Source organism: Anomalospiza imberbis, unplaced genomic scaffold (genome assembly GCF_031753505.1).
Source record: "Anomalospiza imberbis isolate Cuckoo-Finch-1a 21T00152 unplaced genomic scaffold, ASM3175350v1 scaffold_276, whole genome shotgun sequence".
NCBI lineage: Eukaryota > Metazoa > Chordata > Aves > Passeriformes > Viduidae > Anomalospiza > Anomalospiza imberbis.
In genome coordinates, this window is record NW_027099902.1 from 57,135 (window position 1) to 82,682 (window position 25,548).

General features: G+C 57.2%; 1 protein-coding gene across 1 annotated transcript in view; it reads right to left on the minus strand.

Annotated features, from left to right (window-relative positions):
- Positions 1-25,548, minus strand: part of LOC137466549 (adenylate cyclase type 3-like) — a 33,915-nt gene that overhangs the window by 592 nt on the left and 7,775 nt on the right. Inside the window, 14 exon segments of the mRNA XM_068178263.1 lie at positions 1,766-1,868; positions 1,955-2,214; positions 3,132-3,248; positions 3,343-3,430; positions 3,511-3,672; positions 3,784-3,926; positions 4,007-4,159; positions 7,849-8,011; positions 8,094-8,252; positions 10,518-10,645; positions 13,202-13,313; positions 16,572-16,702; positions 24,146-24,168; positions 24,171-24,294. Coding sequence (XP_068034364.1) covers positions 1,766-1,868; positions 1,955-2,214; positions 3,132-3,248; positions 3,343-3,430; positions 3,511-3,672; positions 3,784-3,926; positions 4,007-4,159; positions 7,849-8,011; positions 8,094-8,252; positions 10,518-10,645; positions 13,202-13,313; positions 16,572-16,702; positions 24,146-24,168; positions 24,171-24,294 — 1,866 coding nt within the window.

Genomic DNA, 25,548 nt, shown 5'->3' on the forward strand with positions numbered 1-25,548 from the left:
GAAAAAGAAGGAAAAAGAAGGAAAAGGGAAGAAAGGGCGGGAAAAGGAACGATGAAGAATGAAAAGGGAGGGAAGGAGAGGTAAGAGGAGGAAAAGGAAGGGAAAGGGGAAAAAGAAGGAAATAGGAAAATGGAAAGAAAAGGGCGGGGAAAGGCAGGAAAAGGGAAGAAAGGGTGGGGAAAGGAAGGGAAAGGAAGGGAAAGGCAGGAAAGGGAAGGAGAAGGAAGGAAGAAGGAAAAGGGAGGGAAGGAAAGGTATGAGGAGGAAAAGGCAGGAAAAGGCAGGAAAAGGGAAGAAAGGGGTGGAAAAGGAAGGAAAAAGAAAGGAAAATAAGGAAAAAGAGGGAAAAAGAAAGGGGAAGAAAGGGTGGGAAATTGAGGAAGAAGAAGGAAAAGAGAGGGAAGGAGAGGTAAAATAGGGAAATGGAAGGGAAGCAGAAGAAAAGGCAGGAAAATGAAGGGGAAGGCAGGAAAAGGGAAGAAAGTGGGAAAAGGAAGGAAAAGGAAGGAAGAAGAAGGAGAGGTAAGAGGAGGAAAAGGAAGGGAAAGGGAAAAAAGTGAAGGAAAATTAAGGAAAAGGGAAAAAAGGGTGGAAAAGGCAGGAAATGGAAGGAAAAGGAAGGAGAAGGGGAAGAAAGGGCAGGAAAAGGAAGGGAAAGGGAAGAAAAAGCAGGAAAGGGAAAGAGAAGGAAGGAAGGAAAAGGGAGGCAAGGAAATGTAAGAGGAGGAAAAGGCAGGAAAAGGCAGGAAAAAGGAACAAAGGGGTGGAAAAGGAAGGAAAAAGAAAGGAAAAGAAGGAAAAAGAAAGAAAGGGGAAGAAAGGGTGGGAAATTGAGGAAGAAGAAGGAAAAGGGAGGGAAGGAGATGTAAGGGCAGGAAAAGGAAGGGAAGGGGAAGAAAAGTCAGGAAAAGGAAGGAGAAGAAAGAGCAGGAAGAGAAAGGAAAAGGAAGGAAAAAGAAAGGAAAAGAAGGAAAAAGAAAGGAAAAGAAGGAAAGGGTTAGAAAAGGCAGAAAATTGAGGAAGAAGAAGGAAAAGGGAGGGAAGGAGAGGTAAGGGCAGGAAAAGGAAGGGAAAGGGAAAAAAGACAGGAAAAGGAAGGAGAAGGAAGGAAGAAGGAAAAGGGAGGAAGGAAAGGCAAGAGGAGGAAAAGGAAGGAAAAGGAAGGAGAAGGCAGGAAAAGTGAAGAAAGGGTGGGAAAAGGAAGGGAAAGGAAGGAAGAAGAAGGAGAGGTGAGGGGAGGAAAAGGAAGGGAAAGGGAAGAAAAAGCAGGAAAAGGAAGGAGAAGAAAAGGAAGCAAAAGGGAGGGAAGGAAAGGCAAGAGGAAAAAAAGGCAGGAAAAGGCAGGAGAAGGCAGGAAAAGGGAAGAAAGGGTGGGAAAAGGAAGGAGGAAGAAGGAGAGGGGAGGGGAGGAAAAGGAAGGGAAAGGGAAGAAAAAGCAGGAAAAGGAAGCAGAAGAAAAGGAAGGAAAAGGAAGGAAGAAGAAGGCGAGGTAAGGGCAGGAAAAGGAAGGGAAGCGGAGAAAAAGGCAGGAAAAGGAAGGAGAAGAAAAGGAAGGAAGGAGAAGGAGAGGCAAGAGGAGGAGAAGGCAGGAAAAGGCAGGAGAAGGCAGGAAAAGGCAGGAGAAGGCAGGAAAAGGGTAGAAAGGGTGGGAAAAGGAAGGGAAAGGAAGGAAGAAGAAGGAGAGGGGAGGGGAGGAAAAGGAAGGGAAAGGGAAGAAAAAGCAGGAAAAGGAAGCAGAAGAAAAGGAAGGAAAACGGAAGGGGACCCTCCCCTCCCCACCACTCACGTGCCGCGAGAAGTAGTAGAAGCTGAGCATCACCACGAAGATCATGGCGGTCATGGAATACTTGGAGGGGACCAGCACGGACCTGCCAAGGCATGGCCCGGATGCCGGAATTCCGGGCCCATCCCCGTCCCCTCCGTGTCCCCTGCCCGTCCCCGTCCCCGCCCTTACGAGCTGTGCTGGCCGCGCCGCCGGTCGTACTGGTCGAAGATGGGCTCCCAGGCGGAGAAGTTGACGGCGCCGGTGGCGGCGGTGATGAGCGCCATGAGGGTCAGCTTGACCATGTGGCTCACCTGGACCAGCATCACGGTGGCCACCAGGGCCAGCAGGGCGATGTAGCTGTAGTACTTGGGCTGGTCGGCGCAGCCGCCGCCGCGAGGTGGCCCCGAGGTGCCGTTGGTGGCAACCCAGCGGTCGCGCCGGCAGCCGAGCTGGGGACACGAGGGTGGGGTCAGCACGGGCACACGGTGGTGGCCACGGTGGCCACCAGGGTGGTGCAACCGCAGTGTTTTGGCTGCTCCTCACAGCCACCACAAGGGGGCCCCAGTGTGCCTTTGGCCACTGTGCCACCGTGGTCCCCATGGTAGCCGAGCTGGGGACATGGGGACATGGTGGCCACCATGGCCACCAGTGCGATGGAGCTGCAATATCTGTGCTGCTCCTCACAGCCAACACCCCGAGGTGGCCCCATTGGCCACCACCCTGTGGTCCCCATGGTAGCCCAGCTGGGGACATGAGAGTGGGGTCACCATGGGGACACAGTGGTAGCCACCGTGGCCACCAGGGCGGTGCAACCGCAGTGTTTTGGCTGCTCCCTATGGCCACCCCAAGGTGGCCCTGATGTCCCACTGGTCACCACCCCATGGTCCCCATGGCAGCCGAGCTGGGGACATGGTGACACAGTGGTGGCCACCGTGGCCACCAGGGTGGTGCAACCGCAGTGTTTTGGCTGCTCCCTATGGCCACCCCAAGGTGGCCCTGATGTCCCATTGGCCACCACCCCATGGTCCCCATGGCAGCCGAGCTGGGGACATGGTGACACAGTGGTGGCCACCGTGGCCACCAGGGTGGTGCAACCGCAGTGTTTTGGCTGCTCCTCACAGCCAACACCCCGAGGTGGCCCCATTGGCCACCACCCCATGGTCCCCATGGCAGCCGAGCTGGGGACATGCAGACACAGTGGTGGCCACCATGGCCACCACATGGCGATGGAGGTGCAACATCTGTGCTGCTCCTCACAGCCACCACCCCGAGGTGGCCCCATTGGCCACCACCCTGCGCTCCCCACGGCAGCCGAGCCAGGGGCACGAGGCCGGGGCGACGGCGCGGCCGGCGCGTGGCACCTCACCATGTCCACGATGTCGGCCGCGGTGACGATGGCGATGGCCGCCATGGCCCAGGTGTTGCGCGCCCAGCGGGTGCGGTCGATCCAGGTGGAGAAGGCCACCAGCTTTTTGGGGAAGGCCTGCGGCGACAACCGCCGGGCGGGGCGGTCACCGGCGGCGGCGCGCGGCGCCGCGGCGCCCCGGAGGCGCGGCCGGGGACGCGCCCCGTCTCACCCGCGGGAAGACGGCGGCCAAGGAGCAGAGCGTGAGGCCCAGCAGCAACACCTCGCCCACCGCGAAGGTCACGTAGTTGGTCACCAACCTGCCCCAAACCGCCGGGGGAAAGGTCAGCGGCGACAACTCGGCGCCGCCGAACTGTCCCCGGGCGTCCCCCCGCCCTACCAGGGGTCGATGACGGCCTCCACCAGGGCGGTGAAGAAGAGGACGACGCAGGAGCAGCTGAAGGCGGCGCCGCTCTGCTTCTCCTTCTCCACCGAGTAGCGCGTCTCCATGTCGGGGTCGGTGAAGCGCAGCGACAGCCGGAAGGTGCTCTTGCCCTTCAGCCTGGCGGCCGCGGGAAGACGCGGCACGTGGGGGACACGGCGGTGGCCGCCGTGGCCACCAGGGCGGCGGGGACACCCCCCGGGGGCGGTTTTTGGGGAGGGGGGCACTCACGCCTGGATGGACTCGCGCTCCAGCAGGGCCTCGTTGAGGAGCTGGTTGAGCTCCTGCTCGTTCTGCGCCGCGCCCGCCACGCGCTCGGCCAGGTCCCGCAGCCGCAGGCGCCGCCGCGGGTTGGGGAAGGACGGGTTGGGCGCCTGCGGGCCGGGGGACACCGTGGGGACACCGTGGCGGGGACACCGCGGCGGGGACGTCGGAGTGTGGCAAGGGGCGGTACCTCGCCGTCGTCATCATCGTCGTCGTCCAGCTCCGCGGAGCTGCTCCGGCCGCGCTCGGCGTCCTCGGGCGGCTCCGGGCTGAGGCTCCCGTTGGGCTCCGCGGTGGCCACCGCAGGCGGGGACACGCCGTGGGACGAGGTCAGGGACAGCTTCTGCGGGGACACGGGCATGGTGGGTGTCACCGTGTCACCAGTGCCACCGGTGTCACCCATCACACCATGGGACAAGGTCAGGGACAGCTTCTGTGGGGACACGGGCATGGTGGGTGTCACCATGTCATCCATCACACCATGGGACATGGTCAGGGACAGCTTCTGCGGGGACACGGGCATGGTGGGTGTCACCGTGTCACCAGTGTCACCGGTGTCACCCATCACACCATGGGACAAGGTCAGGGACAGCTTCTGTGGGGACACGGGCATGGTGGGTGTCACCGTGTCACCAGTGTCACCGGTGTCACCCATCACACCATGGGACAAGGTCAGGGACAGCTTCTGCGGGGACACGGGCATGGTGGGTGTCACCGTGTCATCCATCACACCATGGGACATGGTCAGGGACAGCTTCTGCGGGGACACGGGCATGGTGGGTGTCACCGTGTCACCGTGTCACCGGTGTCACCCATCACACCATGGGACAAGGTCAGGGACAGCTTCTGTGGGGACACGGGCATGGTGGGTGTCACCATGTCACCCATCACACCATGGGACATGGTCAGGGACAGCTTCTGCGGGGACACCGGCATGGTGGGTGTCACCGTGTCACCGGTGTCATCCATCACACCATGGGACAAGGTCAGGGACAGCTTCTGCGGGGACACGGGCATGGTGGGTGTCACCGTGTCACCAGTGTCACCGGTATCATCCATCACACCATGGGAAAAGGTCAGGGACAGCTTCTGCGGGGACACGGGCATGGTGGGTGTCACCGTGTCACCGGTGTCACCCATCACACCATGGGACATGGTCAGGGACAGCTTCTGTGGGGACACGGGCATAGTGGGTGTCACCGTGTCACCGTGTCACCGGTGTCACCCATCACACCCTGGGACAAGGTCAGGGACAGCTTCTGCGGGGACACGGGCATGGTGGGTGTCACCGTGTCACCGGTGTCACCCATCACACCATGGGACAAGTCAGGGACAGCTTCTGCGGGGACACGGGCACCCTAGGTGTCCCCATGCCACTGGTGCCACCAGTGCCACCAGTGTCACTCATCACACCATGGGGACATGGTCAGGGACAGCTTCTGCGGGGACACGGGCATGGTGGGTGTCACTGGTGTCACTGGTGTCACTCATCACGCCATGGGATGAGGTCATGGACGGTGTCAGTGGTGGGACACCGGCATGGTGGGTGTCACCGTGTCACTGGTGTCACCGGTGTCACTCATCACGCCATGGGATAGGGTCAGGGACGGTGTCGGTGGTGGGACACCAGCATGATGGGTGTCACCGTGTCACTGGTGTCACCGGTGTCACTCATCACACCATGGGATGAGGTCAGGGACAGTGTCGGTGGTGGGACACCGGCATGGTGAGTGTCACCATGTCACTGGTGTCCCCGGTGTCACTCATCACGCCATGGGATGGGGTCAGGGACGGTGTCGGTGGTGGGACACCGGCATGATGGGTGTCACCGTGTCACTGGTGTCACCGGTGTCACTCATCACGCCATGGGATGGGGTCAGGGACGGTGTCGGTGGTGGGACACCGGCATGATGGGTGTCACCGTGTCACCGTGTTACTGGTGTCGCTCATCATGCTGTGGGATGAGGTCAGGGACAGCTTCTGCGGGGACATGAGCATGGTGGGTGTCACCGTGTCACTGTGTCACCGGTGTCACCCATCACACCATGGGAAAAGGTCAGGGACAGCTTCTGCGGGGACACCGGCATGGTGGGTGTCACCGTGTCACTGGTGTCACTCATCACGCCATGGGATGGTGTCAGGGACAGTGCCTGTGGTGGGACACCAGCATGGTGGGTGTCACTGCTGTCCCCGGTGTCACTCATCACGCCATGGGATGGGGTCAGGGACAGTGTCGGTGGTGGGACACGGTCACCCTGGGTGTCCTCAGACTCCAGTGTCCCCAGCAATGTCCCCAGTGTCACTGATCACACTCTGGGACACGATCAGTGACATGCTCACCCTGGGTGTCACCACCAGTGTCCCCAGCGGTGTCACTCACCACGCCATGGGACACGGTCAGTGACAGTGTCCCCAGTGTCCCCAGCAGTGTCACTCACCACGCCATGGGACACGGTCAGTGACAGTGTCCCCAGTGTCCCCAGCAGTGTCACCATGCCATGGGACACGGTCAGTGACAGTGTCCCCAGTGTCCCCAGCGGTGTCACCATGCCATGGGACACGGTCAGTGACAGTGTCCCCAGTGTCCCCAGCGGTGCCACTCACCACGCCATGGGACACGGTCAGGGACAGTGTCCCCAGTGTCCCCAGCAGTGTCACTCACCACGCCATGGGACACGGTCAGTGACAGTGTCCCCAGTGTCCCCAGCGGTGTCACTCACCACGCCATGGGACACGGTCAGGGACAGTGTCCCCAGTGTCCCCAGCGGTGTCACTCACCACGCCATGGGACACGGCCAGTGACAGTGTCTGTGGTGGCATGCAGTCACCCTGGATGTCCCCACACCCCATGTCCCCAGTGTCCCCGGTGTCCCTGTTGCCCGCAGTGTTCCCATTGTCCCCGGTGTCCACAGTGTCCCTGATGTCCCCATCAATGTCCCTGGTGTCCCCCATGTCCCTGGTGTCCCCAGTGTCCCCGACATCCCCAGTGTCCCCGGTGTCCCCAGTGTCCCCGGCGTCCCCAATGTCCCCGGCGTCCCCGCTGTCCCCGGCGTCCCCAGTGTCCCCGGTGTCCCCGGCGTCCACAGTGTCCCTGGTGTCCACAGTGTCCCTGGTGTCCCCATCAATGTCCCCGGTGTCCCCCGTGTCCCCAGTGTCCCTGGCGTCCCCAGTGTCCCTGCTGTCCCCGGCGTCCCTGGTGTCCCCAGTGTCCCCGGTGTCCACAGTGTCCCTGGTGTCCCCATCAATGTCCCTGGTGTCCCCATCAATGTCCCTGGTGTCCCCCGTGTCCCCAGTGTCTCCGGTGTCCACAGTGTCCCCAGTGTCCCCGGTGTCCACAGTGTCCCTGGTGTCCACAGTGTCCCCAGTGTCCCCATCAATGTCCCTGGTGTCCCCTGTGGCCCCAGTGTCCCCGGTGTCCCCATCAATGTCCCTGGTGTCCCCTGTGTCCCCAGTGTCCCCGGTGTCCACAGTGTCCCCGGTGTCTCCATCAATGTCCCTGGTGTCCCCGGCGTCCCCAGTGTCCCCGCCGTCCCCGGCATCCCCGGAGTCCCTGGCGTCCCCGAAATCCCCAGTTTCCCCCGCGTCCCCGGTGTCCCCATCAATGTCCCCGGTGTCCCCTGTGTCCCCAGTGTCCCCGGTGTCCCCATCAATGTCCCCGGTGTCCCCGGTGTCCCCATCAATGTCCCCGGTGTCCCCAGTGTCCCTGGTGTCCCCATCAATGTCCCCGGTGTCCCCAGTGTCCCTGGTGTCCCCATCAATGTCCCCGGTGTCCCCAGTGTCCCTGGTGTCCCCATCAATGTCCCCGGTGTCCCCAGTGTCCCCATCAATGTCCCCGGTGTCCCCCGTGTCCCCCGTGTCCCTGGTGTCCCCATCAATGTCCCCGGTGTCCCCAGTGTCCCTGGTGTCCCCATCAATGTCCCCGGTGTCCCCAGTGTCCCTGGTGTCCCCATCAATGTCCCCGGTGTCCCTGGTGTCCCCCGTGTCCCCGGTGTCCCCATCAATGTCCCCGGTGTCCCCGGCGGCGCCACTCACCACGCCGTTGACGCCATGCCGCAGGCCCTGCTTGGGGACCACCACCAGGTAGGTGACGATGCCCTTGTCCCTCAGGTAGTCGCAGCGGGAGCCGCCCTCGCCCGGCTCCACCTCGAACTCGCCCTTCAGGCAGTCCACGGTGCTCTGCGAGATGTGCACGCGCCTGCCCGCGGCCGCCGCCGCCGTCACCCCGGCGTCGCCGCGGCCGCCGCCCCGCGCCGGGAAGGGGGACGGCGGTCACTCACCCGGGGATGCCGCCCGCCTCCATCTTGTTGGCCACGGTGACGTCGGTGGACCAGACATCGTACTGCCAGCGCTTCTGGCCCAGCACGCCGCCCAGCACGGCGCCGCTGTGCACGCCCACCCGCATGTCCACGGCCGTGCGCGTCCGCTCCCGCACCGAGCTGCGCCACGGGCACCGGGAGTGGCCACGGGCACCGGGAATGGGGACCCCGGAGCGGCCACGGGCACCGGGAACGGGGACCCGGAGCGGCCACGGGCACCAGGAACGGGGACCCGGAGCGGCCACGGGCACCGGGAACGGGGACCCAGAGCGGCCACGGGCACCGGGAGTGGTCATGGGGAATGGGAATGGCCATGGGGACCAGGAGTGGCCACGGAGACCGGGAACGGGGACTGGGAGTGGCCATGGGGACCAGGGATGGTCACAGGGACCAGGAGTGGCCACAGGGACTGGGAGTGGCCATGGGGAATGGTCACTGGGAATGTCCATGGCCGCGCGCCTCCGCTCCCGCACCGAGCTGCGCCATGGGCACCGGGAGTGGCCATGGGCACCGGGAATGGGGACCCGGAGTGGCCACGGGCACCGGGAGTGGCCACGGGCACCGGGAACAGGGATGGGGAGTGGCCACAGGGACCAGGAACAGGGATGGGCAGTGGCCACAGGGACCAGTAACAGGGATAGGCAGTGGCCACAGGGACCAGGGGTGGTCACGGGGACCAGGAATGGTCATGGGGACCAGGAGTGGCCACAGGGACAGGGAATGATCATGGGGAATGGGAATGGCCACGGGGACTGGTCACTGGGAATGGCCACGGGGACCAGGAATGGCTACGGGGACCGGGAATGGCCATGGGGAATGGTCACTGGGAATGGCCACGGAGACCGGGAGTGGCCACGGGGACCAGGAATGGCTACGGGGACCGGGAATGGTCATGGGGAATGGTCACTGGCAAGTTCCACGGCCGTGCGCGTCCGCTCCCGCACCGAGCTGCGCCACGGGCACTGGGAGTGGCCACGGGCATCGGGAATGGGGACCCGGAGTGGCCACAGGGACCAGGAACAGGGATGGGCAGTGGCCACAGGGACCAGGGGTGTCCACAGCCGTGCGCGTCCGCTCCCGCACCGAGCTGCGCGACGGCAACGCGGTGTGGCCACGGGGACTGGGAATGTTCATGGGGACCGGGAATGGTCATGGGGACCGGGAAATGGTCACAGGGAATGGCAATGGCCACGGGGAAACAGGAATGGCCACGGGGAATGGGGAATGGCAACGGGAAATATCAGCATGGAATGCCGAGTATTCGCTGGGAACGCAGAAAATCCGCAGGGAATGTGGCCTCCTGCAGCCCAGCCTCCATCATCAGCAATCACACCCCAAGCCCATCCCCTTCCCAATTCCCGTTCCCAAGTCCCATTTCCATGTCCCAATCCCATTCCCATCTCCATTCCTATTGCCATTTCCCCATCTCCATCTCCATTCCCATTCCCAGGTCCCATCCCCATCCCCATCCCATCCCATTCCCGTCCCCATTCCCGTTCCCGTCCCCAATCCCATTCCCGTCCCCATTCCCGTTCCCGTCCCATTCCCATTCCCATCCCCATCCCCACTCCTATCCCCGTTCCCGTTCCCATCCCCACTCCCATCCCTGTTCCCGTCCCCACTCCCATCCCCGTACCCATTCCAGTTCCCGTTCCCGCTCCAATCCCCATTCCCGTCCTCATTCCCATTCCCGTTCCCGTCCCTGACCCTGTCCCTATTCCAGTTCCCGTCCCCATTCCAATCCCCGTTCCCGTCCCCATTCCCATCCCCACTCCCATCCCCGTTCCCGTCCCCATCCCCATCCCTGTTCCAGTTCCTGTCCCCACTCCAATCCCCGTTCCCGTCCCCATTCCAGTTCCCGTCCCCACTCCAATCCCCGTTCCTGTTCCTATTCCCGTCCCCACTCCCATTCCCGTTCCCGTTCCCACTCCAATCCCTGTTCCCAGCCCCTTCCCATTCCCGTCCCCATTCCCATGCCCGTTCCCATCCCCACTCCCATTCCCGTCCCCATTCCCATTCCCATCCCCATTCCCGTCCGCACTCCCATCCCCGTCCCCGTCCCAGTCCCCATCCCCGTCCCCGTCCCCGTTCCCGTCCCCACTCCAATCCCCGTCCCTGTTCCCGTTCCCATTCCCATGCCCATTCCCATCCCCACTCCCATTCCCGTCCCCATTCCCATTCCCATCCCCATTCCCGTCCGCACTCCCATCCCCGTCCCCGTCCCAGTCCCCATCCCTGTCCCCGTTCCCGTCCCCATTCCAATCCCCGTCCCTGTTCCCATCCCCGTTACCATTCCCGTCCCCGTCCCCGTCCCCGTTCCCATTCCCATTCCTGTTCCCATCCCCGTCCCCGTCCCTGTCCCTGTTCCCGTCCCCGTTCCCTTACGCGATGGCCTCCACCATGGCCAGCCCCATCCGGATGGAGCAGGCCGCGTGGTCCTCCCGGAATTCCGGCAGCCCGCAGATGCAGTAGTAGCAATCCCCCAGGATCTTGATCCGCAGCTGGTGATGTTTCTGGGAATCCCCAATTCCCGGAATTCCCATCGTCCCGCCCAATTCCCAACGGATTTCCCATTCCCAAACCCATTTCCCACCCATCGGAGTGGGGGATGCCTCCGTTGCCTCGGGGGTTCCGACCTCCTTGCCCCCCATCCCGGATTTTTTTTAGAGGGGTAATTCCCAGGGAATCTCCAGATCCCTGGGAGTATCCAAGGAAAGATGGGATCGGGATTGGAATGTGGGATGGGATTGAACATCCATGGATCCCGTCCCAAACCATTATGGGATTCTGGGATCAAGGATGCTCCGGATCCATCCCAAGGGATTTTTATGGGATTTGGGGATGGAAAAGGGAAATGAATGCCGGGGGGAAAATCAGGAATTACAGGGGGAGAAATGCCGGGGGTGGTGCGGAGGGGAGGGGTCGGTTCGTCCTTGGGAGTGTCCGAGGGAAAGGTTGGAGCAGCTTGGGATTGGGGTGGGAATGGGATGGGATTGAACGTCCATGGATCCCATCCCAAACGGTTCTGGGATTCTGGGATCAAGGACACTGAGGATCCATCCCAAGGGATTTTTATGGGATTCAGGGATGGAAATGGAATGAAATTCCAGGAAAAGTCGGGCGTGGCGCAGAGCTGAGGGGTCGATTCATCCCTGTGAATGTCCGAGGTGAAGTTGGAGCAATCTGGGATTGGGGTGGGAATGGGATGGGATTGAACATCCATGGATCCCATCTCAAACACTTCTGGGATTCAGGGATCAAGGACACTCTGGATCCATCCCGAGGGATTTGGGGATGGAAACAGGAAGCGAATTCCATGAAAAAGTTGGGAATTCCAGGAAAAGTCGGGCGTGGTGCGGAGGGGAGGGGTCGATTCATCCCTGGGAGTGTCCAAGGAAAGGTTGGAGCAGTTTGGGATCTGGGGTGGAATGTGGGATGGGATTGGAGATCTATGGATCCCATCCCAAACCGTTCCGGGATTCTGGGATCAAGGACACTGAGGATCCATCCCAAGGGATTTTTATGGGATTCGGGGATGGAAATGGAAGGAAATTCCAGGAAAAGTCAGGCGTGGCGCAGAGCTGAGGGGTCGATTCATCCCTGGGAATGCCCGAGGTGAAGCTGGAGCAATCTGGGATTGGGGTGGGAATGGGATGGGATTGAACATCCATGGATCCCATCTCAAATGATTCTGGGATCAAGAACGCTCCAAATCCATCCCGAGGGATTTTTATGGGATTCAGGGATGGAAATGGAAGGAAATTCCAGGAAAAGTCGGGCGTGGCGTGGAGCTGAGGGGTCGATTCATCCCTGTGAATGTCCGAGGTGAAGTTGGAGCAATCTGGGATTGGGGTGGGAATGGGATGGGATTGAACATCCATGGATCCCATCCCAAACACTTCTGGGATTCAGGGATCAAGGACACTCTGGATCCATCCCGAGGGATTTGGGGATGGAAACAGGAAGCGAATTCCATGAAAAAGTTGGGAATTCCAGGAAAAGTCGGGCGTGGCGCGGAGGGGAGGGGTTGATTCATCCCTGGGAGTGTCCAAGGAAAGGTTGGAGCAGTTTGGGATCTGGGGTGGAATGTGGGATGGGATTGGAGATCTATGGATCCCATCCCAAACCGTTCTGGGATTCTGGGATCAAGGACACTGCGGATCCATCCCAAGGGATTTTTATGGGATTTGGGGATGGAAAATGGAAGGAAATTCTGGGAAAAGTCAGGCGTGGCACGGAGGGGAGGGGTCGATTCATCCCTGGGAATGCCTGAGGTGAAGTTGGAGCCATCAGGGATTGGGGTGGGAATGGGATGGGATTGAACATCCATGGATCCCATCCCAAATGATTCTGGGATCAAGAACGCTCCAAATCCATCCCGAGGGATTTTTATGGGATTCAGGGATGGAAATGGGAAGGGAATTCCAGGAAAAGTCGGGCGTGGCGTGGAGCGGAGGGGTCGATTCATCCCTGGGAATGCCCGAGGTGAAGTTGGAGCCATCTGGGATTGGGGTGGGAATGGGATGGGATTGAACATCCATGGATCCCATCCCAAACACTTCAGGGATTCAGGGATCAAGGACACTCTGGATCCATCCCGAGGGATTTGGGGATGGAAACAGGAAGCGAATTCCATGAAAAAGTTGGGAATTCCGGGAAAAGTCGGGCGTGGTGCGGAGGGGAGGGGTCGATTCATCCCTGTGAATGTCCGAGGTGAAGTTGGAGCAATCTGGGATTGGGGTGGGAATGGGATGGGATTGAACATCCATGGATCCCATCCCAAATGATTCTGGGATCAAGGATGCTCCAAATCCATCCCGAGGGATTTTTGTGGGATTTGGGGATGGAAATGGGAAGGGAATTCCAGGAAAAGTCGGGCGTGGCGCGGAGCGGAGGGGTCGATTCATCCCTGGGAATGCCCGAGGTGAAGTTGGAGCCATCTGGGATTGGGGGTGGCGGGGAGGAGTGATGATTTTTTTTTTTTTTTTTTTTTTTTTTTGGGCGGCGGCGGGCGGGGGGTGGGGGTGGAATTCCGGGAATCCCGTGAATCCCGGGAGCCCCGCACTCACGGCGGCCAGCTTGTCGAAGCGGGCGAAGAGCTCGTTGAGGAGCTTGACGAGCTCCTGGGCGCTGCAGGAGGACGAGAGCTGCGTGAAGCCCACGATGTCGGCGAAGAGGATGCTGCGGGGACAGCGCCCGCCCGCCCGTCAGCCGGCCCCGCCCGCCCCTTCCCGGGGGGAAAAGAAAAAACGCGTCCGGGAGGAGGCCGGAGCGGCGCGCGGCAAACCCAGCCCCGGCTTTTTTTCCACCCCAAGTTAAAAAAAAAAAAAAAAAAAAAAAAAGGAAAAAAAAATGAAAAAAAAAAAAAAATCACGGTGAAAACGACGCCCTAGAAACAGAATCTCGGCTTCTTCATTCCCGTTTTTCCTAAAATAATCCTGGATATGGTGAACACAATGCCCTAGAAACAGAATCTCGGCTTCCTCATTCCCGTTTTTCCTAAAATAATCCTGGATACGGTGAAAACAATGCCCGAGAAACAGAATCTCGGCTTCCTCATTCCCGTTTTTCCCAAAAAAAAAAAAAAATCCTGGATAAGGGAAAAATGACTCGCTGCAAACTCAGTCCTGACTTCCTCATTCCCGTTTTCCCAAAAAAAATCCTGGATACAGTGAAAGCAATGGTCTACGAACAGAACCTCGGCTTCCTCATTCCCGTTTTTCCCAAAAAAAAATCCTGGATACGGTGAAAACGACACTCTAGAAACAGAATCTCGGCTTCGTCATTCCCGTTTTTCCCCAAAAAAAATCCTGGATACGGTGAAAACAACGCTCGAGAAACAGAATCTCGGCTTCGTCATTCCCGTTTTTCCCCAAAAAAAATTCTGGATACGGTGAAAACGACGCTCTAGAAACAGAATCTCGGCTTCGTCATTCCCGTTTTTCCCCAAAAAAAATCCTGGATATGGTGAAAATGACGCTCGAGAAACAGAATCTCGGCTTCCACATTCCCGTTTTTCCTAAAATAATCCTGGATATGGTGAAAACGACACTCTAGAAACAGAATCTCGGCTTCCTCATTCCCGTTTTTCCCCAAAAAAAAAAAAATCCTGGATAAGGGAAAAATGACTCGCTGCAAACTCAGTCCTGACTTCCTCATTCCCATTTTCCCAAAAAAAATCCTGGATACAGTGAAAGCAATGCTCTACGAACAGAACCTCGGCTTCCTCATTCCCGTTTTTCCCAAAAAAAAATCCGGGATACGGTGAAAACAACACTCTAGAAACAGAATCTCGGCTTCGTCATTCCCATTTTTCCCCAAAAAAAATCCTGGATACGGTGAACACGACGCTCTAGAAACAGAATCTCGGCTTCCTCATTCCCGTTTTTCCTAAAAAAATCCTGGATACGGTGAACACGACGCCCTAGAAACAGAATCTCGGCTTCCTAATTCCCGTTTTTCCTAAAAAAATCCGGGATACAGTGAAAACAACGCTCTACGAACTCCGTCCTGACTTCCTAATTCCCGTTTTTCCTAAAAAAAATCCTGGATACGGTGAAAACGACGCCCTACGAACTCAATCCCGGCTTCCTCATTCCCGTTTTTCCCAAAAAAAATCTCGGATATGGAGAAAACAACGCCCTACGAACTCAATCCCGACTTCCTCATTCCCGCTTTTCCCAAAAAAATCCTGGATGCGGCCAAAACAACGCTCAACGAACTCAATCCCGACTTCCTCATTCCCGTTTTTCCCCCCAAAATCCCGGATGCGTCAATACAAACGCAATCCCGACTTCCTCATTCCCGTTTTCCCAAAAAAAAAAAATCCGGGATAAGGGAAAAACGACGCCCTGAAAACTCAGTCCCAACCCCATCCCAGTTTCGGGAATTCCTGCCGGTTTTCCGGGAACGTTTTCTGCGCGGAATTGGGGAATTTTGGGAATTTCAGCTGTTTTTCCGGGAATGTTTTCCGGCCATGGAACGGGGTGGGGGGGGATTTTGGGAATTCCCGCCGTTTTTCCAGGAACATTTTCCATGCAGAATGGGAGAATTTTGGGAATTCCCTCTGATTTTCTGGGAACGTTTCCCACGTGGGACAAGGGGAATTTAATTTTGGGAATTCCTACCGGTTTTCTGGGAACATTTTCCATGCAGAATGGGCGAATTTTGGGAATTCCCAATGGTTTTGTGGGAATGTTTTCCGCACAGAACGGGCGAATTTGGGGACTTCCCAATGGTTTTCCGGGAATGTTTTCCGCACAGAACGGGCGAATTTTGGGACTTCCCAATGGTTTTCCGTGAATGTTTTCAGTGCAGAACGGGCGAATTTTGGGACTTCCCAATGGTTTTCCGTGAATGTTTTCAGTGCAGAACGGGCGAATTTTGGGACTTCCCAATGGTTTTCTGGGAATGTTTTCTGAGCAGAACGGGGGAATTTTGGGAATTCACAATGGTTTCCCAGGAATATTTTCTGCGCAGAACGGGCGAGTTTTTGGGAATTCCCAATGGTTTTCCGCTAATGTTTTCTGCGCAGAACGAGCGAATTTTGGGACTTCCCAATGGTTTTCCGGGAATGTTTTCCACGCACAACAGTCGAGTTTTTGGAATACCCAATGGTTTTCCGGGAGTGTTTTCCGCACAGAATGGGGGAATTTTGGGAATTCCCAGTGGTTTCCCGGGAATATTTTCTGCGCAGAACGGGGGAATTTTGGGAATTCCCAATGGTTTTCCGGGAATATTTTCTGCGCAGAACGGGCAAATTTGGGGACTTCCCAATGGTTTTCTGGGAATGTTTTCTGCGCAGAACGGGCGAGTTTTTGGAAATGCCCAATGGTTTTCCGGGAATGTTTTCTGAGCAGAACGGGGGAATTTTGGGAATTCCCAATGGTTTTCCGGGAATGTTTTCCACGCACAACAGTGAAGTTTTTGGAATACCCAATGGTTTTCCGGGAGTGTTTTCCGCACAGAATGGGGGAATTTTGGGAATTCCCAATGGTTTTCCGGGAATGTTTTCAGCGCAGAACGAGTGAATTTTGGGACTTCCCAATGGTTTTCCGGAATATTTTCTGCGCAGAACGGGCAAATTTTGGGACTTCCCAATGGTTTTCCGGGAATGTTTTCCGCACAGAATGGGCGAATTTTGGGACTTCCCAATGGTTTCTCAGGAATATTTTGTGCGCAGAACAGGGGAATTTTGGGAATTCCCAATGGTTTTCCGCGAATGTTTTCCGCACAGAACGGGCGAGTTTTGGGACTTCCCAACGGTTTTCCTGCAACCTTTTCCACGCGGGACGGGGGGCGGGGGGGGGAGCCGCGGCAAACCCCCGGCGGTTTTCCCGCAGCGGCTTCAGAGGCGCGGGGTCCCCCTTCCCCCCCGCCCCTCGGCGGGGTGGCGGCGGTGTTTCCCGGGAAGGATTTCCGGGGGATCGCGGGGCTGACCTGACGTTCTCGTGGCGGTACATGTACATGGTGTTGAACTGCTGCAGCTCCTTCTGGCTCGGGTCCTTCTTCATGTCCTTCAGCACCTCGTCCGCCACGTGCTTGGGCAGGATGGACAGCATCAGCCGCTCCTGAGGGACGGAAGGCCGCCGGCGGAGAGCCTCGGGAATTCCGGCCAGGGGAAGGAACGGGGAAGGGGACGGCCGGCGGGGGAAATCGGGGCGGGGAGGGGGCGGTGCGGAGCCGAGGAGGTTGGTTCGCTCCTTGGGAGTGTGCCGGGGAAAGGTTGGAGCAATCTGGGACTGGGGTGGGAATGGGATGGGATTGAACATCCATGGATCCCATCACAAACCTATCCAGGACTCTGGGATCAAGGACGCTCAGGATCCATCCTGAGGGATCTTTATGGGATTTGGGGATGGAAAAGGGAAGGGAATTCCAGGAAAAGCTGGGTGGGGTGAGGAGGAGAGGGGTTGATTTGTCACTGGCAGTGTCCAAGGGAAAGGTTGGAGCAATCTGGGACTGGGGTGGGAATGGCATGGGATTGAACGTCCATGGATCCCATCCCAAACCTATCCAGGACTCTGGGATCAAGGACGCTCAGGATCCATCCCCAGGGAATTTTATGGGATTTAGGGATGGAAACGGGAAGGGAATTCTGGGAAAAGCTGGGTGGGGTGAGGAGCTGAGGAGGTTGGTCCGCTCCTTGGGAGTGTCCCAGGGAAAGGTTGGAGCAATCTGGGACTGGAGTGGGAATGGGATGGGATTGAACATCCATGGATCCCATCCCAAACCATTCCAGGACTCTGGGATCAAGGACGCTCAGGATCCATCCCGAGGGATCTTTACAGCATTTGGGGATGGAAAAGGGAAGGAAATTCCAGGAAAAGCTGGGTGGGGTGAGAAGGAGAGGGGTTGATTTGTCACTGGCAGTGTCCAAGGGAAAGGTCGGAGCAATCTGGGATTGGGGTGGGAATGGGATGGGATTGAACGTCCATGGATCCCATCCCAAACCGTTCCGGGACTCTGGGATCAAGGACGCTCAGGATCCATCCCAAGGGAATTTTATGGGATTTGGGGATGGAGAAGGGAAGGGAATTCCAGGAAAAGCTGGGTGGGGTGAGGAGCCGAGGAGGTTGGTTCACTCCTTGGGAATGTGCCGGGAAAAGGTTGGAGCAATCTGGGATTGGGGTGGGAATGGGATGGGATTGAACATCCATGGATCCCATCACAAACCATTCCAGGACTCTGGGATCAAGGACGCTCAGGATCCATCCTGAGGGATCTTTACGGAATTCGGGGATGGAAAAGGGAAGGGAATTCCGGGAAAAGCTGGGTGGGGTGAGGAGGAGAGGGGTTGATTTGTCACTGGCAGTGTCCAAGGGAAAGGTTGGAGCAATCTGGGATTGGGGTGGGAATGGGATGGGATTGAACGTCCATGGATCCCATCCCAAACCCTTCCGGGACTCTGGGATCAAGGACGCTCAGGATCCATCCCAAGGGAATTTTATGGGATTTGGGGATGGAGAAGGGAAGGGAATTCCAGGAAAAGCTGGGTGGGGTGAGGAGCCGAGGAGGTTGGTTCGCTCCTTGGGAGTGTGCCGGGAAAAGGTTGGAGCAATCTGGGATTGGGGTGGGAATGGGATGGGATTGAACATCCATGGATCCCATCACAAACCATTCCAGGACTCTGGGATCAAGGACGCTCAGGATCCATCCTGAGGGATCTTTACGGAATTCGGGGATGGAAAAGGGAAGGGAATTCCGGGAAAAGCTGGGTGGGGTGAGGAGGAGAGGGGTTGATTTGTCACTGGCAGTGTCCAAGGGAAAGGTTGGAGCAATCTGGGATTGGGGTGGGAATGGGGTGGGATTGAACGTTCATGGATCCCATCCCAAACCGTTCTGGGATTCTGGGATCAAGGATGCTCAGGATCTATCCTGAGGGATTTTTATGGGATTTGGGTATGGAAAAGGGAAGGGAATTCTGGGAAAAGCTGGGTGGGGTGAGGAGCCGAGGAGGTTGGTTCACTCCTTGGGAGTGTGCCGGGGAAAGGTTGGAGCAATCTGGGACTGGGGTGGGAATGGGATGGGATTGAACATCCATGGATCCCATCCCAAACCTATCCAGGACTCTGGGATCAAGGAGGCTCAGGATCCATCCTGAGGGATCTTTATGGGATTTGGGGATGGAAAAGGGAAGGGAATTCCGGGAAAAGCTGGGTGTGGTGAGGAGGAGAGGGGTTGGTTCGCTCCTTGGGAGTGTGCCGGGGAAAGGTTGGAGCAATCTGGGATTGGGGTGGGAATGGGATGGGATTGGACGTCCATGGATCCCATCCCAAACCGATCCGGGATTCTGGGATGAAGGACGCTCAGGATCCATCCCGAGGGATCTTTACGGAATTCGGGGATGGAAAAGGGAAGGGAATTCCAGGAAAAGCTGGGTGTGGAGAGGAGCCGAGGAGGTTGGTTCGCTCCTTGGGAGTGTGCCGGGGAAAGGTTGGAGCAATCTGGGATTGGGGTGGGAATGGGATGGGATTGGAGGTCCATGGATCCCATCCCAAACCGTTCCGGGATTCTGGGATCAAGGATGCTCAGGATCTATCCCAAGGGAATTTTATGGGATTTGGGGATGGAAAAAGGAAGGGAATTCCGGGAAAAGCTGGGTGTGGTGAGGAGGAGAGGGGTTGGTTCGTTCCTTGGGAGTGTGCCGGGGAAAGGTTGGAGCAATCTGGGACTGGGGTGGGAATGGGATGGGATTGGAGGTCCATGGATCCCATCCCAAACCATTCTGGGATTCTGGGATCAAGGATGCTCAGGATCCATCCTGAGGGATTTTTATGGCATTTGGGGATGGAAAAGGGAAGGGAGACCCTGCCTGGAGTCCTGAATTCCCAGGGAATTCCCAAAATTCCTTCCTGGAGAGGAGTGGGGATGGGGATGGATCCAATCCCAGGCTGGGAGAGCTGGGAATGGAGGGAATTCCACGTGAAAGGGGGAGGAATTTGGGGTGGGATTTGGGAAGGAATTCCCAGGTGGGAGGGTGGGGAGGGGCTGGGCTGGAATTCCCAGAGAATCCCTGGGAGTGTCCAAGGAAAGGTTGGACCAAGAAAGGAAAGGGATCTGCTCCGAGGTCCCCAAAGATCCCTGAGAGCTTCCCCACGGAGCGAACCAGGATTAAACCATTCCCGGCGGGATCCATCCATGGAAAAGCACTGAATCCCACATCCCTAATCCCACATCCCACATCCCACATCCCAAATCCCACATCCCCCATCCCACATCCCAAATTCCACATCCCAAATTCCACAGATTCCACAAATTCCAGATCCTAAATCCCACGTCCCACATCGCACATCCCACATGCCATGTCCCAAATCCCACACCCCAAATCCAGGGATGGATCCTGGATGAGTCCAGGATGGACCAGGGATCGATACACCTGGATCAGGGATGGATCAGGGATCAATATCCATGGACCAGGGATGGATCAGGGATTGATATCCCTGGATCAGGGATCAAAATCCCTGGATCAGGGATCAATATCCATGGATCAGGGAGGGATCAGTGATCAGTATCCCTGGATCAGAGATGGATCAGGGATTGATATCCCTGGATCAGGGACTGATCAGGGATCAATATCCCTGGATCAGGGTCTGATCAGTGATCAATATCCCTGGATCAGAGACTGATCAGGGATCGATATCCCTGGATCAGGGACTGATCAGGGATCAATATCCCTGGATCAGAGACTGATCAGGGATCGATATCCCTGGATCAGGGACTGATCAGGGATCAATATCCCTGGATCAGGGACCAATCAGTGATCGATATCCCTGGATCAGGGATCAATATCCCTGGATCAGGGATGGATCAGAGATCAATATCCCTGGATCAGGGACTGATCAGTGATTGATATCCCTGGATCAGGGATGGATCAGGGATCGATATCCCTGGATCAGGGACTGATCAGGGATCAATATCCCTGGATCAGGGACCAATCAGTGATCGATATCCCTGGATCAGGGATCAATATCCCTGGATCAGGGATGGATCAGAGATCAATATCCCTGGATCAGGGACTGATCAGTGATTGATATCCCTGGATCAGGGATGGATCAGGGATCGATATCCCTGGATCAGGGACTGATCAGGGATCAATATCCCTGGATCAGGGACCAATCAGTGATCGATATCCCTGGATCAGGGATCAATATCCCTGGATCAGAGATGGATCAGAGATCAATATCCCTGGATCAGGGACTGATCAGTGATTGATATCCCTGGATCAGGGATGGATCAGTGATCGATATCCCTGGATCAGGGACTGATCAGGGATCAATATCCCTGGATCAGGGTCTGATCAGTGATCAATATCCCTGGATCAGAGACTGATCAGGGATCGATATCCCTGGATCAGGGACTGATCAGGGATCAATATCCCTGGATCAGGGACCAATCAGTGATCGATATCCCTGGATCAGTGATCAATATCCCTGGATCAGGGATGGATCAGTGATCGATATCCCTGGATCAGGGACTGATCAGTGATTGATATCCCTGGATCAGGGATGGATCAGTGATCGATATCCCTGGATCAGGGACTGATCAGTGATCAATATCCCTGGATCAGGGACCAATCAGTGATCGATATCCCTGGATCAGGGATCAATATCCCTGGATCAGGGACTGATCAGTGATCGATATCCCTGGATCAGGGATGGATCAGTGATCGATATCCATGGATCAGGGATGGATCAGTGATCGATATCCCTGGATCAGGATGGATCAGTGATCGATATCCCTGGATCAGGGATGGATCAGGGATCGATATCCCTGGATCAGGGATGGATCAGGGATCGATATCCCTGGATCAGGGATGGATCAGAGATCAATATCCATGGATCAGGGACGGATCAGTGATCGATATCCCTGGATCAGGGACTGATCAGTGATCGATATCCCTGGATCAGGGATGGATCAGTGATCGATATCTCTGGATCAGGGACGGATCAGGGATCAATACCCCTGGATCAGGGCTGCTCCTGCAGCTGGAGCAGGGCGGATCCATCCCAGCTCCGCGTGAGGATTCCACAGCGCACAAAGAGCTCGGTACCCCGGAGGATTTTCCCCTGGGAACTCGGGAATTCCTCCCGGGAACGCCGGCGTGCGGCAGAGCCGTTACCAGGGACACGGAGCCGTGTCCCCTGTCCCCATTCCCAGGAGATTCCTGAGGAACGGCCTCCGTGTCCCTGTCCCCATTCCCAGGAGATTCCCGAGGAACGGCTCCGTGTCCCTGTCCCCATTCCCAGGAGATTCCCAAGGAACGGCTCCGTGTCCCTGTCTCCATTCCCAGGAGGAGATTCCAGAGGAACGGCTCTGTGTCCCTGTCCCCGTTCCCAAGGAATGGATCAGTGTCCCTGTCCCCATTCCCAGGAGGAGATTCCCGTATCCCTGTCCCCATTCCCAGGAAGAGATTCCCGTGTCCCTGTCCCCATTCCCAAGGAGGAGATTCCCGTGTCCCTGTCCCCATTCCCAGGAGGGCATTCCTGTATCCCTGTCCCCATTCCCAGGAGGAGATTCCCGTGTCCTGTCCCCATTCCAGGAGGAGATTCCTGTATCCCCTGTCCCCATTCCCAGGAGGAGATTCCCGTGTCCCTGTCCCATTCCCAGGAGGAGATTCCCCGTGTCCCTGTCCCCATTCCCAGGAGGAGATTCCCGTGTCCCTGTCCCCATTCCCAAGGAGGAAATTCCCGTGACCCTGTCCCCATTCCCAAGGAACGGATCCGTGTCCCTGTCCCATCCTCAGGAAGAGATTCCCGTATCCCTGTCCCCATTCCCAGGAGAGATTCCCGTGTCCCTGTCCCCATTCCAGGAGGAGATTCCCGTGTCCCTGTCCCCATTCCCAAGGAACGGATCCGTGTCCCTGTCCCCATCCCCAGGAAGAGATTCCTGTGTCCCTGTCCCCATCCCCAGGAGGAGATTCCCGTGTCCCTGTCCCCATTCCCAGGAGGAGATTCCCGTTATCCCTGTCCCCATCCCCAGGAAGAAATTCCCTTGTCCCTGTCCCCATTCCCAGGAGGAGATTCCCTTGTCCCTGTCCCCATTCCCAAGGAACGATCCGTGTCCCTGTCCCCATTCCCAGGAGGAGATTCCCGTGTCCCTGCCCCATTCCCAGGAGGAGATTCCCGTGTCCCTTCCCCATTCCCAGGAGGAGATTCCCGTATCCCTGTCCCCATCCCCAGGAGGAAATTCCCGTGTCCCTGTCCCCATTCCCAGGAGGAGATTCCCGCTCCCTCCCCAGCTCCCCAGTCCCTGCCTGGCTCAGCCCCACAGATTTCCTGGGATGGAATCCGCTCTGGAATCCATCATCTCAATCCCAAAACTCCAGCGGCTATCCCAGACCCATTCCCAATCCAATTCCCACGCCCATTCCCGATCCCCTTCCTGATCTCATTCCCAGCCCCATTCCCAATCCCATCCCCGCCCCATTGCTATCCCAATCCCATTCCCGTTCCCGATCCAATCCCCTTTCTGATCCTGTTCCCGGCCCTTTCCCAATTCCATTCCATTCCCAATCCCCCTCCCAATCCCGTTTCCGTCCCACTCCCAATCCCATTCCCGTTCCCATTCCCAATCCCATTCTTGACCCTGTTCCCATTCCCATTCTCAATGCTGTTCCCAATCCCAATCCTATTCCTTATCCCGTTCCGTTCCCATTCTCATCCTCAATCCCATTCCTGATCCCATTCCTGCTCCCGTTACCAACCCCTATCCCATCCCCAATCCCATTCCCTATCCCATTCTCAGCCCATCCTCACCCCATTCCCATTTCCGATCCCATTCCTGCTCCTGACGCCAGTCCTGTTCCAATCCCAATCCCATTCCCATTCCCGACCCCATTCCCGTTCCCATTCCCGTTCCCGTTCCCATTCCCGTTCCCATTCCCATCCCCAATCTCATTTCCATTCCCATCCCATCCTCACCCCATTCCCATTTCTGATCCCATCCCACTCCCGTCCCCAACCCCATTCCCAATCCCACTCCCATTCCTGCTCCTGATCCCTGATCCTGATCCCACTCCGGTTCCCCATCCCATTCCCATTCTCATCCCATTCCCATTTCCACTCCTGTTCCCCGCTCCATTCCCGATCCCGTCCCCGATTCCATTCCCGATCCTGATCCCATTCCTGCTCCCATCCCCAGTCCCGTTCCCAATCCAAACCCATTCCTGATCCTGTTCCCGCTCTCGTCCTCGATCCCATTCCTGTTCTCATCCTGATCCCACTCCCGATCCCGTTCCCAATCCTGATCCCATTCTTGATCCCGCTCACTCCCATTCTCGATCTCTGTTCCCAACCCCAATCCCGATCCCATTCCCCATCCTCACCCCATTCCCGTTCCTGATCCCATTCCTGATCCCACCCCCGACCCCATTCCCAATCCCAATCCTATTCCTGATCCCATTTCTGCTCTCGTCCTCGATCCCATTCCCAATCCCATTCCCATTCCCATTCCCATTCCCAATCCATTCCCGATCCCATTCCCATTCCCATTCCCGATCCCGCTGTTCCCACCTGCTGCTGGCTCTGCTCCTCCAGTTGAGTTTGACCTCCAGGGATTGCCGCGCCTCCAGGAACGCCTTCCGGTGCTTCCGGTCGGCCATGACGTACGACATGGCGCCCACCGCCATGGCGCAGGCGTACAGCGCCACGTTCGACACCAGCTGCCGGGATATGGGAATCGGAAAACACCCGGACATTTGGGATCACGGGATATCCCGGGATTTGGGACACCCGCGGATTTGGAGGAACGGCATCACGGCCTTCCGGTGCTTCCGGTCGGCCATGACGTGCGACATGGCGCCCACCGCCCTGTTCGACACCAGCTGCCAGGATATGGGAAAACACCCGGAGATTTGGGATCACGGGATATCCCAGGATTTGGGACACCCGCGGATTTGGGAGGAACGGCATCACGGCCTTCCGGTGCTTCCGGTCGGCCATGACGTGCGACATGGCGCCCACTGCCGTGGCGCAGGCGTACGATGGAATGGGGGAAAACCCCCGGAGATTTGGGATCCGTTGCAGGAATTTGGGATCGCGGGGGTTTGGGATCATGGGATAATCGGGATTGAACAGTGGGAGTTTGGGATCGCGGGATATTCCGGAAGAAACGGAGGGGAATTTGGGATCAGGGGATATTCGGGATGGAAGAGGAGGAATTTGGGATCATGGTCTAATCAGGATAGAATGGCAGGAATTCGGGATCAGGGGGATTTGGGATGAAGGGCGGGAATTTGGGATCACGGGATATTTGCGAAGGAAGAGGAGGACTTGGGATCAGGAGATATTCAGGAACAAAGAGCAGGAATTTGGGATTGCGAATATTCGGGATGAACGAGAGGGAATTTGATCGGGGATATTCCGGATGGAACGACGGGAATTTGGGATCACGGGATATTTGGGATTGAGCAGCGGGAATTTGGGATCAGGGGATACCTGGATGGACAACGGGAATTTGGGATGATGGGAAATTCGGATGAAAGAGTGGGAATTTGGGATCATGGGATATTCGGGATGGAAGGGTGGCAATTTGGGATCATGGGATATTCGGGATGGAAGAGCGGGAATTCGGGATCAGGGGATATTCGGGATGAAAGAGCAGGAATTCGGGATTGGGGGATATTTGGGATGAAAGAGCAAGATTCTGGGATCATGAGATATTTGAAAAAAAACAGCGGGAATTTGGGATCGGGGGATATTCGGGATGGAATGGCGGGGATTTGGGATCACGGATGTTTGGATGGAATGGCGGGGATTTGGACCAAGGGATGTCTGGGAGCAAAGAGGAGGAATTTGGATCAGGGGATCTTTGGGAAGAAACAGGGGGAATTTGGGATCAAGGGATATTTGAGATGGAAGGACAGGAATTTGGGATCAGGAGATATTTGGGAACAAAGAGCAGGAATTTGGGATTG